This window comes from Danio aesculapii, chromosome 17 (genome assembly GCF_903798145.1).
Source record: "Danio aesculapii chromosome 17, fDanAes4.1, whole genome shotgun sequence".
NCBI classification, from domain to species: domain Eukaryota; kingdom Metazoa; phylum Chordata; class Actinopteri; order Cypriniformes; family Danionidae; genus Danio; species Danio aesculapii.
Window position 1 is genome coordinate 19,158,881 of NC_079451.1, and position 14,168 is coordinate 19,173,048.

The 14,168-nt window shown below is 33.0% G+C and overlaps 1 protein-coding gene across 2 annotated transcripts in view; it reads left to right on the forward strand.

Moving 5' to 3' along the window:
* The window catches only part of efr3ba (EFR3 homolog Ba (S. cerevisiae)), a 58,644-nt gene that overhangs the window by 16,574 nt on the left and 27,902 nt on the right, over nucleotides 1–14,168 (forward strand). For both annotated transcript variants that reach the window (XM_056476883.1, XM_056476884.1), the window contains exons 2-10: nucleotides 353–429; nucleotides 1,335–1,462; nucleotides 3,343–3,493; nucleotides 7,992–8,113; nucleotides 8,352–8,501; nucleotides 11,316–11,441; nucleotides 13,106–13,184; nucleotides 13,636–13,771; nucleotides 13,992–14,153. In XM_056476883.1, coding sequence (XP_056332858.1) covers nucleotides 353–429; nucleotides 1,335–1,462; nucleotides 3,343–3,493; nucleotides 7,992–8,113; nucleotides 8,352–8,501; nucleotides 11,316–11,441; nucleotides 13,106–13,184; nucleotides 13,636–13,771; nucleotides 13,992–14,153 — 1,131 coding nt within the window. The remainder of the gene's footprint in view (nucleotides 1–352; nucleotides 430–1,334; nucleotides 1,463–3,342; nucleotides 3,494–7,991; nucleotides 8,114–8,351; nucleotides 8,502–11,315; nucleotides 11,442–13,105; nucleotides 13,185–13,635; nucleotides 13,772–13,991; nucleotides 14,154–14,168) is intronic.

The following is a 14,168-nucleotide window of genomic DNA, read 5'->3' on the forward strand; positions in this document are numbered from 1 at the left end:
GCGCCCACGCTTGTCACCATTATCAAACCTGCACTACGTGTCATCGAAATGTGTAGTTACATTTTTTAAGAGGCGCCTGGTATACGATCGCACAAAGGCTGTGCTGCACAATACACATGCGCATTAAAGATGTATAAATCAGTCTTAACAGAGCAGGGTCACGTGACTCCACACGCGGTAGAGAAAGTAATTGAAAAATTAGAGCGATTTTAGGTTATGAATGTCAATTTCAATTACTTTCGTTTAATCGGCCAGTCCTATTGGCTAGTTTGCTTGTAAAAATACAATTGGATCAACCATGAAAAATCAAAAATCACTATTTATTGTGTCCATCTCTTTGCATATGTTTCAGGTGTGTGTGGATGCTGTGGGGCTTTGAGACCCCGTTATAAGAGGCTGGTGGATAACATCTTTCCTGAAGACCCTGAGGTAAGGTCAGATGAATGGAAAGCTGCTGAGTCTGAGAAAGGGACGGTTCGCCTGCTTTCTAGTGCTTATCAGTCATCAGTGATCAATGCAGTGATGTAGACATTCAGGCTTTCAGCTGTGATGTTCATTAGTTTCAGAGCCACTGTGGCGTAGCAGATCTGCTGCAGGGTCACCTGACTGACATCAGTCATTATTACAGACACGCATCTTTCTGTTCCAGAGATTTGTGTGTGACTAATTACTATCATCTTTTTTTCTTATATTGATTATGTGCATATGTAAATAATCTGTATATAGGTCATATTGTACTCCTTATCTTGTGCAGTAATTGTGTGCTGTTATCTGTACAGTTTTGTAACAATATTTATTAGAATATTTTTGTAACAACTTTCCATTGGAAAGTAATATAATCGAGGTGATGTTGGCCCACCAAACTATTTTATGCTTGAAAGACATCTAATAGATATCTAAACATAGCCTCTTGGCTAAAACAAGGCTAAATTTGGGCTGTCAGTGAAAATGGAATAGATGTAGTTTAAATCTAGACATCGAATAAACAGATTTTTTAAAGTAATATTAGCAAGTGTCTTTGATTTATTTTACTTTTGGAACAAATGTTACCATATAAAACAAATGACACAAATTAAAGACAGTAATTAAAATTTTCAAAGAACCCCTAATCTATTTGACCATGAATTGCTTTAGCACATTTGAGTTTCTCTCTTTTCTAAATAATGAGACAAGCTTCAGGATCTGTATTAGACTTATAATAGAAAACAAATTACCCATGGAATGTTCTTTTTGTCGAGAAAATGATATTCCAGTGTTCTTTTTCTATCTCATGTTCTTTTAATAGGTTTCTCTTGCTAACTGTCTGTCTATCCATCTTCTCTTTTTCTTTTAAGGACGGTCTGGTGAAAGCTAACATGGAGAAGCTTACTTTTTATGCCTTGTCTGCTCCAGAGAAACTAGACCGTATCGGTGCCTACCTGTCAGAGAGACTATCCAGAGACGTTGCCCGGCATAGATATGGGTAAAAACAGCACCTGAAAATAAAGTACAATGACTGTTACTGTCTGATTTTACGATTTAAATCCAGTTTGACACTGTTTACTGAGTCATGCATCAATAATTGCACTCATTATAAATATGTGCAAAGAAAGTTAATTATTATTAAGAAATTATTATTATTATTTTTAAACTCTTGATCTTCTAAACTGAAAGATGCTTAAAATTATTTTGAGCAATTTGTGGTGATGTTGGTGATGTTGGTCTACCAAGCAATTTTGTGTTTAAAAGACATCTAATAGACATCCAAACAATAGATGTTTGACTAAAGCAAGGCTAAATTTGGACTGTCAGTGAAGAGAGAGAGAGAATTTTAAGAGAATATTGCCATCAGCTTCTCTGGCTATGTCATGGCAAAAAAAAAAAAAAAACAGATCAAGTTTACCACATTTTATAAATATCACTTTTCTATAATTATAAAAATATTCTAACAATTAAAAGTGATCAACAGCAATAAATAATACATAAGATAAAATACATAAATAATTATTATATTTAAGATAAAAAACAGTTTAAGGTTTACTTTTGATAAAAATTGTACAATTTTAGAAGGATTCACATTTAAAAAATATTTCATTTAAAGGCTCTCCAGATGAAAATCGCTGTTTAATAACATAAAAAATAGGGAATTCCACTAGAATATATTTAACAGTTTGGTTTCTGTTGCAATATTGACATTTTGGGGGTTCTTCTCCTTTGAGTAAATGTTTATGTGTGAGTCTCATGTCTACGATATGGCATCTTCTGTAAACAATCTCATCATGTCTTGAGTTAAAGAAAATAGTTGGATTTTCTTCCTATTTCAGGCGGGATTTCAAAAAGGTTATTTTCTGATCCCATTCTGCTCACCATATATTAAAAATTTGGCCTTTTATTAGTGGCTTTAAATCTGAAGGTGGGATTTTGCACTCCTTTATCTCTCCTGTTAGAGCTGTTTTGGCAGCTTTGTCTGCTTGTTTATTTCCAACATGTCCTGGGGATCCAGCAGAAGTATTATAAAATGTTCTCTGTAGTTCATTCACTTTGTTAAAAATGTCAATAACAATGGGATGCTCCAGTTTAAAAGAATTCAATTTTGTAGACAAAGTATTTTGACATTTTGAGTCAGTAAAAATAATAAAATTGTGTTCTTCAGCATTTTCAGTGTGTTCCAGGGCCAAAAATAGAGCCTTTGCTTCTGTTGTAAAAATTGAGCTTTGATCTGGAATATGAATGCCATAGTATGTAACAGACCCGTTTATCAATCAACACATTTTCAACTCCTCATTATAGAACCTATTCGAAGGGTCCCTTAAAATCCTTGTATTTATCTCTTAGTATAAATGTTTTTTTTAATCTATTCCATTGTCATGTAGCCATGTTTTTCAGCCAACATCCTATATTTTGTGTACATTTTTCCAGTTGAAAGAAATGACATCTTTAGCTTATTTTTTAATATCAATATACATTCAGTTTTTTTGTCACACTGCAATAACAAATTAATTTTGTTCCATTTAAAAACGTAAGCAGAAAAACCTTCATGACACAATTATAATGGCCTCATGACCATCATCTTTATGACAGATTTGTAACAGCTTATATTGTATTGGCAATGTGTCATGTTTTCATGCCTTATGAACACCCCTTTTGGGAAAGTTTTACATTTAACATTGTATTTGTTGAAAAAAATCTGTGCTGTGTTTGCAATTGCTTGTTCTCTATGAGATCAGAGCTTTTTGTTAATATCCTGAGCAAAAGGTTAAAGGTTAAACAATATAGACATGTGTTTCTTTCTTTGCTAATTTTTAACAAGGGTGTCAATATTCGCAGTATGTGTCTGTGATCATGTTTGTGTGCCTCTTTCAGGTATGTTTGTATTGCCATGGAGGCTTTGGACCAGCTACTGATGGCCTGCCACTGTCAGAGTATAAACCTTTTTGTGGAGAGTTTCCTCACTATGGTGCGCAAGCTGCTAGAAGCCGACAAACCCAACTTACAGATCCTGGGCACAAACTCAGTGAGTGAAATTCATTTACAGAGGCTGTTGATGTAGTGGACGCTTCAGATCACTTGATAAATGTACTTGGAGACTGGTGTTTCTGCAGTATGGAGGGAGAATGTAGTTTTTGCGTGGGTCTTGGAGGATCAGACTGAAAGTAAAACACTTTAGAGCTAAGTCACACTTTATTTTAATGGTCTGTTTGTTGAATTTAAGTTACATTGCATCTACTTGCCAACTAATTCTCATTAGATTATAAGTAGACTGTTAGGTTAGGGTTAGTGTAAGTTGACATGCACTTGCTAAGTTTCTTATAGTCAGTTAAATGTCTGTTAAAGGATCAGTATCAATAGATATTAAGACGGCCCACTAATACTCAACTGGACCATTAAAATAAAGTGTTACCGCCAAGTTTAGCATTGAATGCATCACCTAACATTAAATTACAATGAACAATACATTTATTACATTCTATATTAATCTTTTTAACCTTAGTCAATAAACAATACACCAAATTTAAATCTAATGTGACCATAATTTATAATATGTATTACTGTATGTAAAAAGTGAAGTTTTTAGAAATTATTTATAAAGTATTTCCCTAAATCTGAGATTCACATTCTAATGTGGTGGAATATTAATAATTTATCCACATATTTTTGGTGAATTTTGTGTATATAAAACTATACTCACTATATACACTGGTGGTGCTTATGTTTTATTTATAATATTCAATACTGGAATTATATTATTCTAAATAATACATAATTATGTACATACAGTTGAAGTCAGAATTATTAGCCCCCCTTTCAATTTTGATTTCTTTTTTTAAATATTTCCCAAATGATGTTTAACAAAGCAAGGAAATTTTCACAGTGTGTCTGATAATATTTTTTCTTCTGGAGAAAGTCTTATTTGTTTTATTTTGGCTAGAATAAAAGCAGTTTTAAATTTTTTTAAAACCATTTAAGGTCAAAATTATTAGCCCCTTTAAGCTATTTTTTCGATAGTCTACAGAACAAACCATCGTTATACAATAACCTGCCTAATTACCCTATGCTGCCTAGTTAACCTAATTAACCTAGTTAAGCCTTTAAATGTCAATTTAAGCTGTATAGAAGTGTCTTGAAAAATATCTAGTCAAATATTATTTACTGTCATCATGGCAAAGATCAAATAAATCAGTTATTAGAGATAAGTTATTAAAACTATTATGTTTAGAAATGTGTAAAAAAAAAATCTTCTCTCCGTTAAACAAAGTAGGGGAAAAAGTAACCAGGGGGCTAATAATTCTCACTTCAGCTGTATTTTTTCTCCATTTATAGTGTATATACATTTATTATACACAATGTTATATGGATTGTTTTGTTTTTATTACTTCTCCTTTTTAAATATAATACTCTCTATTACCTCACATCAAACCTTCTCATTTGTCTGAAATTAACAGGCCCTCCTTGTACAGTATTTTCCCACTGCAGCTGATTTTACTTCATTTTACATGACAAGCATTCATAAACAAAAAATGTATCATCCGTACAGTAACATGAACCTCTACATCGTTCTCTGACAGCTTACACTCACCCGGTGCTTATGGGAGTGTAGAGAGTCAGCAGTTTTCAACTTCAGACCCGCTCGCATCTGATGCTTCTGAAATATAAGAGCTTAAAGATTAAAAAGAGATTACTTTTCCCATAGAAAAGAGGCCAGATGTGCCAGGGCTTAAAGCATGTTGGCCATAAATGCTGAAAGCTGTGTGCATGTTTACAGAAATGATGGTTTAGGCTGAGTTTAACAGTGAAGGTGTAGTGTTTGTAGCATCAGTATTGTAGCACACTCTCAAATCATCGGATATCCTTATCAAAAAGATCCTAATTTGTAGTTTTGTAATGAACATTAACTACATAAATACAGAATAACATACCTTCAAGCAGTGGTTCAGGACTACACTGTATTTTGTGTGCTCAAGTGCTGAATTAAAATGGGCAGCACCAATAACACCATAATCAACACCATAAAACTGCTCCATTAATATGCAAATAACCTGCTTCAGCAAATTATAGTCACACAGTTATAGGAACTACTAGGGCAAACTTTGAACGTGCCATTTATTTACCAAGGTTTTCAATAGCAGCAAGATTGTAAAATGAATAGTCCAAATTGAGTATATTTACCCAGAACCTTTACAGCCAGTGTCTTGGATACTCATTATCTTTCTGATGTGCAGTGTTTGGTGTAATTAGTTACAAAGTAACTAGTTACTGTAATTAAATTTTCTGCTGCAAATGTAAAGCAGTGGATTTCTTTTAAATTTTAGGTAATTTAATTGCAGTTAATTAAAATATATTTGCCTAAAATACTGTGAATAAATTCTTGAGAAACTTTCAATTGAGCAATGTTTGATATTTTTTAAGTGTTATTGTTTTTTTAAGATAAAGCTTAAGGTCCTATGAATAAAAAGATTTTAACGTATATTCTGTATGCTTAGTTTGAGATATATATCGATTTTAAGTCGTATTGGATGAAGAATTTAAATAACTTTTGATTACTTTTCAGACAAAGTGATTACAAAATAATTTAAATATAACTGTAAGGATGTAAATAATTATTAACATAATTATTTATACCCATAATAATTATACCCATGTGAGTTAACCAACTGCACATGACTTTGCAGTTCAGAATTTTACATTTTTTATATTTTCATGAGTTTTACCATAAAATGTTGCAATTTAAGCTTATTAAATTGAAAATTAAGTTGTAGTTAAATTAAAATTAGAAACTTATTTCATGTATATTGTCAAAATATTGTCAAAACTACCCATTTATATAAATAAATCTCTTACCTGAATGAAGCGATTCTTACTGATATATGCTAATAGTGTTTATAATCACCAGTCATGCACCTGAAACAGCATATTGATTTACAGGGATTAACATTATAGTAACATTATAACATTTTAACATTATAGTCTAGTTGTGTAGGTGCACAGTAAACATCATATAAAAGTTAATTTTGCATAACAAGCTTATCCTCTTCAATACATAGAGCACATTAGGCAAATGTCCTGTAAATGTTTGTTGATTAAAATATTGCAGCAGGTGCTGTGTATAGATTACTACTAACAAAACTTGCCATTAGCTCTCATATATTTGCTTTTCCTCTTTGGTGGGGTGAATAAATATCTGGCTTGAAACAGATGGACAGGGGGTGTGTGGATGTGTTTCCCTGCAGGTCTACTATGGATATGAGGTGTAATGTCTTTTGAATTTGATAGTTTGGTATTCTAGGCAGCTAGAAACATGTTGTGGCACAAACCTTGTACAACAAATCCTGTGTGGTGTTTTCTTTCATCTTCTGTGGTCTTGTTTATAATTTAGAGGATAAAGGTGTCACAACTTATACATGATAAATATGTCTATGTGCAGCTTTATTATGAGAGTGGTCTAGCAGGGATCAAAAAAGGAGTATAAGGGGTAATCCACAAAGAGTAGTCTAAGACAGGGGTTACCAAACTTTTCAGCCTGTGACTCCCAACAATGTCAGTGACTCGCGACCCCCAATATCCTTTGAGGTGGGTGGTATTTAAATTTAATGTATTTGAGAGACGTAAAGGTGTCAGAAAGTTTACCCTGGTGCCATGAAATCAATCTGCTGCATCTGACCCTATTGCTGTGTCTTTAATCTAACGTAATGAGACCCCAGGGGTCGCAATCAAATGGAAAAAAAAAGTTTGGACAAAATATGCTCATTGTAATAGTTTCATAAAATGAATTTGATTTTTGGAAATCACCTAGCGAACCCCCCACATTATGCCGCGACCCTCCTAGGGGTCCCGACCCCTACATTGGAAACCACTCGTCTAAGAGATAGGCAAATGGTGGGGACAAGCAGAAAACAATCTCAAATCAAAAAGTCCAATGACACAAACAAGACAAAGAAGGCAAAAAACAGATAAACCACAAAAGTTTCTGTGGTTACTGGGAAAAATAAGTTGCAGTAACTAGAAAAATCAAGTTGTGGTAAGTAGAAAATTTAGGTTATAAGAACTGGTAAAGTTCCGATTAACTACAAAAATAAAACTGTGATAACTAGAAAAATTAAGTTATGAGAACTAAGAAAATTAGGTTGCAGTAGCTACAAAAATGAAGTTGCGGTAACAAGAAAATGGAAGTTATAAGAACTAGAAAGATGAAGTTGAGGTAACTAGAAAAATTAAGTTGCAGTAACTAGAAAAAAAGAAAGTTATGCAAACTACCAAACATTAAGTTGTGCTTACTACAAAATATAAGTTTGTCAGTGGACAAACAGGGTTTGTTCAATAGCCAATTCGAAAAAAAAGTTCAGGGGGTTAATAATATTAATAATATGAGGGGGTTGATAATATAATATTGATTCAGGCGGTTAATAATTAATATTGAAAAAAACAACTGCTTTTATTCCAGTCACATTAATGTGAGACCACACTTTATTATCTCTAATTTTATCCATCTTATCTTTTTCTGTGTTTTCTCTAAGTTTGTGAAGTTTGCAAACATAGAAGAGGATACAGCATCATACCACCGCAGCTATGATTTCTTTGTCTCCCGCTTCAGTGAGATGTGCCATTCCAGCTTCGAGGATCCAGATGTTCGCACAAAGTGAGCATCTTTTATCACCATTTCAGCAGAGATAACCCTCTTGGTTTCTCCCTCATTTTGTTGGTTTAGTCTCTGATTCACACACTAAAAATATTTTGACCATGGTGTGATGTAACATTCAGTCCTCCACGGATGATAACCTTGGCCATCTCTAATAATTCCATACCTGGGAAACATATTTTTAAAACTCCTACGTAAGTATGACTAACTACAGTATTTTATGTGTGTTTTGTGTGAGGATTCGTATGGCAGGGATCAGGGGGCTTCAAGGGGTGGTAAGGAAGACTGTCAATGATGAGCTGCAGGCAAATATTTGGGACCCTCAGCACATGGACAAAATTGTGCCATCGCTGCTTTTCAACCTCCAGCAAGAAGAAGGCATTGAGAGGTCTGTGAAACACACTCACTTACGCAATCACAAGAGAAGCAGACATTTTAAGTCTTAAGGCGAGACACCAAAAGCAAAAACAGTTTTTTTCATGCACCTCTCAAACAACCAAAAATACACTTTTAAGCCATTTAATACAAAATGACTTTCCTCATGAGTAGGCCCACACGGAATCTGTGCGTGCAGAAATCTGCAGATTTTTAGCCTATCATTGAGTCTATTTATTTACTTGTGCAAATGTGTGAAAATTTATATTTATTATTTTTTTAAATTAATTTCAGTGATATTATTGACTAATATGAAAATGCTGATATGATTTATTTATCATACAGTTTGTAAAGTAATATTTTCTAGTAGATACAGTTGAAGTCAGAATTATTAGCCCCCCTGAATTATTGGCCCCCATTTATTTTTTTCCCCAATTTCTGTATAACGGAGAGAAGATTTCTTCAACACATTTCTAAACATAATAGTTTTAATAACCCATTTTTTAATAACTGATTTATTTTATCTTTGCCATGATGACAGTAAATAATATTTGACTAGATATTTTTCAAGATACTTCTATACAGCTTAAAGTGACATTTTAAAGGCTTAACTAGGTTAATTAGGTTAACTAGGCAGCATAGGGTAATTAGGCAAGTTATTGTATAACGATGGTTTGTTCTGTAGACTATCGAAAAAAATATAGCTTAAAGGGGCTAATAATTTGGACCTTAAAATGTTTTTTAAAAAATTAAAAACTGACTTTATTCTAGCCGAAATAAATCAAATAAGACTTTCTCCAAAAGAAAAATATTATCAGACATACTGTAAAAATGTCCTTGCTCTGTTAAACATCATTTTGGGAAATATTTAAAAAATAAATTAAAATTTAAAGGGGGGCTAATAATTCTGACATCAACTGTATATATTACATGAGAAAATTGCTTTGTTTACCAAATATGTGGACCTAATTGGATTTGCATTGTAAACATTAAATAAAATAACATTAAATTTTTATTTCATATATTACGTTTTCAGTTATGATACTCCCAAAAATCATTCCACATAAATCCGCAGAATTTTTTTAATACAAAATTCTGCAAAGAAATAGCAAAAAATGTCAGCAGATTCTGTGTGGCCCTACCCATGAGCCATAAATCTCCATTTCAGCAGCACTTGCATACACCAAACTTCACCTTTTATTTTATTTTTTGTGATGTAAAGGTTTTACAGAGGGATATGTTCATTCATAATTTGCCTGATTATATACATCCCACAAAATACAGTACATTTTCAAAATCCCTTCCTATTTTAAAAAACTTGCACTGTAATATAAAAAATGTAGCAATTCTTAATGTAATTAATCAGCTGAGGAATTTGATGATTTTTTTTACCCTATTCGCTTGTGGTGTTGTCTCTTAACACTCCACTTTTTTTGGAAATAGGCTAATTTTATATGTCCCTATAGTTAAAGAGTTGAGTTTTACCATTTTTGAACCAGCTGATCTCTACAGGTTTGGGGAGCCTATAATAATAAATTATTTTTCATTTTCCTTAATACAGAGGGTAACCAAAGAACAGTCAAGCTTTAAATAGCAAAATTATCGAATTATCTCTTGTTTATTTATTTTTTTCTCTAAGGTGCAAATTTAATGATGTAGGCTAAGCTAAAAGTGTTCCCACCACGCCAGAACCAGATATCTGTTGAATAGATTAAAAAATGGTAAAAGTTAACTGTTTAACTTTATAGGGGATGCAAATTGGAAAAAAGGAAAAAGTAGAGTGTTCCATTAACATGAGTAGGGTTGCACGATATTGGAAAAATCTGACATTGCGATATTTTGTATTTCTGCAATAAATATTGCAATGTGAATACAGCTTTATTTGGAAAGAATACTTCATTTTAGATTGGGGTGATTTTGTAGGGAATTGGATCTTGAATAATATATAACAAATGACTTACAAGCATAGATAAATAAAATATAGCAAAGATAAAGGTGAATTATAGTTTTCTGGAGAGTCTAGTATTCAGGTACAGATATTGAACAATCAACACCGCATATAATGTAATTTTTATTTAAGTTACAAACATTACAATTGCCGGATGTTTTATTCTCTGAAATGTTGACATGTTTACATAGTCACCGGTCTTAAAGGCATAGGTCATCCCAAAAATGAAAATTGACTTACTGTTTACTCACCCTTCACTTGTTTCAAACCTTTGTGAGTTATTAAAATATCTTCTTTTTGTGTTCAACATAAAAAAGAAACTCATAAACGTTTGAAAATAGTGAGTAAAGTTTAATGTTTGGGTGAACTACCATTTGTATTCCATTATAATTCAACTCTGCATTGATTAGAATCAACTAATTCCAACTCAACATTGAAGATCCTGCAATGTGACTATTGCGGATGCACACATTGAGATATATATTAATGCTATTTTGCAGCACTAGACAGGAGTGTCTTGCTAATAAGCTATTAACCAGTCTGTGTGATTAAGCTAATTAACTCCTAATCGAATGCTAATGAAAAGTGTGTGATATAACAGACTGACTGCAACTGAAGTGTTACAGTAGACTCCTAAGTGCCATAAGAAAGCCATTATTTCTAGAAGCTGCACTGCTTCAAAAAACATAATAAGCCTGAAGCCCTGAGGGTCAGAAACAGACGATGAAAACTCAGCTGGACAGTGTGATAAACTCAGAACCATAAAACCTCTTCACATTTTCTCCTCAGGGGAAATCGCTGACCGCAACTTACCGTACTGCTAACAACAATCCGCCTATTGATTGATTTAGAGAGTGTGTTTTTTATTCCTGTGGATAGGTCTCCTTCTCCAGAGACAGAGAAGGAGAAGGAAAGTCCGGTGGAGCTGACGGAGAGATGCTTTCGAGAGCTGCTGGGACGAGCGGCTTACGGAAACATTAAGAACGCCGTGAAGCCTGTGCTCATGTGAGTGTTTGCATTATTGTTTATGCTCGGCTCAAACACAAGAGGGCAGAAGAGAAACATATTTGTTCGCATTTCTGCTCAATGTAGTTTAGCATTTATATGAGATATGGTTATTATGATGATATTAAATAACAGTTGCGACCATGGACCACAAAACCTTAGCTTAGGGCTGCCAAACTTCTGCCCATTTTCTTATAAAGGGCCAAAAAACAAACTTGATTGAGGGCTGTGGGCTGAAGTTAAATATACCAAAACATACATTAAATTTTGCCATGGGTAACTTTTTGCTAATATTTAAAAAAAAACTGCTGCTTTTATACATAATAATAAATGATGTAGTATCATTTTGACGTTTAATAATGAACTTATATTGTAAAAACATAATCCCATTTATAACACAATGGAGATCAATTCTAAATACACTAGTCGAGCTGCTCCTGCCTTTGCCTTGATTTGCTCACCTATGTCTTGTGCATTGTCCTCTGTCTGTGAAACCGACAGTATTTACATTTAAAAAGTCTGATTCATTTGCAACATTTAATTGAAACATTCAATGTTTGTAGCTCCACAATTAAACAAAGAAACTAAAGGTTGCATAAAATTTGAAATGACAATCACTGTCAAAGGCACCCCAAAGAACTCCCCATCATTCTCCCTCTCTTTTCAGATGGTATGGTGGGCCAAACCAAAGGTTACCATGGGTCAACTACTTTGGGCACCTCTACCTTAGGTCTTAAGTCGGCAATAGCCAAAAATACATTGCATGGCTCCAAATGATAAATTTTGAAAAATTCCTACTTTAATTATATAAATCAACACTCAATTTTTGATATAACACTGCTAATAATATGCATTGCTAAGCACTTTATTTAGATTTTAAAGTCGATTTTCTCAGTAATTTGATTATTTTAACCCTCAAATAGTTCTACACAATTCATACATCATTGCAAATCTTATTTTTCATGTGATGTATAAATCTCTGTATCAAAACTTCACACTTAAGGTTTGTGGTCCAGGGTTTTCATGCAGCTGTTATGACTGATCTAATAATTCAAATTCATACAAAATAATGCACATTCAATACTGCTGAAAGGTTTTGGGATATTAATATATGTATTTAAATAATTTATTAATTATTTTTAATAATTTGTTAATTAATTAGCAATTTTAACCAGTACACAATTTATTTCAAGATACATTGAATAAAACAAAAATATGCAATCTAAATTTCTGAAGGATCATGTGATGCAGAAGACTAATTAACCTCGCTTTCAAAACTATAACTGCACTTCATAATATTTAAAAATATAAAACCATTAAACAATATTAACTGTATTTTTGTGAAAAAACCTTTGAACAGTAGTGTAAATGGAATAGCAAAATGAATGCTTGGATGAATTAGTATTAATTAAAAAGTTAGTATTTATTTGTTTAGTTTGTTTTTATTTAAAATAACAAATGCAAAACCGTATAGAACCATGATACTCAACCTACACAGCAATAAATAAATAAAATAAATCATCTTCTATGTTAGCCTAAAATATCAGGACAACAAAAGTCCCTATTTGTTAAGCCAGTCTATTTTATGACCTACTTTGTGTGCTGCTTCCTGCTTCTTGTTCTGTTTGCTGAAGCTAATCATTAATTTGCTTATATATTTCCAGGCACCTTGATAACCATTCACTCTGGGAGGGCAAAACATTTGCAGTGCGCTGTTTCAAAATCATTATGTACTCCATTCAGGTAGATGCAAACAATTGGGTTAAATCTGATGCAAAATAAAACAATCAATACAGTAAATTTTTGTGGAGGATGGCAAGTAAATTATTATGTGGTATTTGGGGACCTTATATCTTATGTACAGGGGGCTGAAACATCTGAATAGTAGAAAAAATTTATGTAATATGCATTTTTCTTTACAAATTTTATTATTTGCATTATTATTTTATTATATGTTAAAATGAAGTTTCACTTAATATGAAGGTTATAAACATGTTTGATGTTTAGTTTAAGGTTTAAAATTACTTTTTAATTGGCAACTCTGTATTTTATCTATGTATTATCTATAATTGATAGCAGACACTGTATATTATCTATAATTTTGAATTATAGTTAAGTATAAACATATACTTTGATATGTCTCTGTTAATTTAAGTTATTGTAATATTAACCTGGTGTACCCTTCTTTCGATAGTCCCAGCATTCTCATCTGGTGATTCAGCAGCTTTTGGGCCACTTGGATGCCAACAGTAAGAACTCAGCCAGAGTGCGTGCTGGGATAGTGGAGGTGATCTCAGAGGCAGCTGTTATAGAGGCCAGTGGCTCTATAGGTACCAGACCCCTAGAGGGAGCACTAAACACACAACAATACACACTTCGTAGACATTTTTTTCTTAAATAGCACTCAATTTTTTGTTCTTTCATTATGTTCTTGCTTCTTAATAAAACCTTTTGCTGCTTATTTAATCAGTTTCACTGTATGTTTGACAGTTTTACACAGGAATCTCAGTAGAAATATTTTCATTCAGTTTTGGCTGTATTACTCCACAGGTCCCACAGTACTGGAGGTGTTTAATACTCTACTGAAGCAGCTCAGACTTAGCGTGGACTACGAACTCACTGGATCCTATGACTCTTTTGCAAATATGGGCACCAAGGTCATTAAAGTACATGAGGAGAGACAACTCCAAGAATCTGTCATCAAAACTATTGGTGAGTGCTCAATGA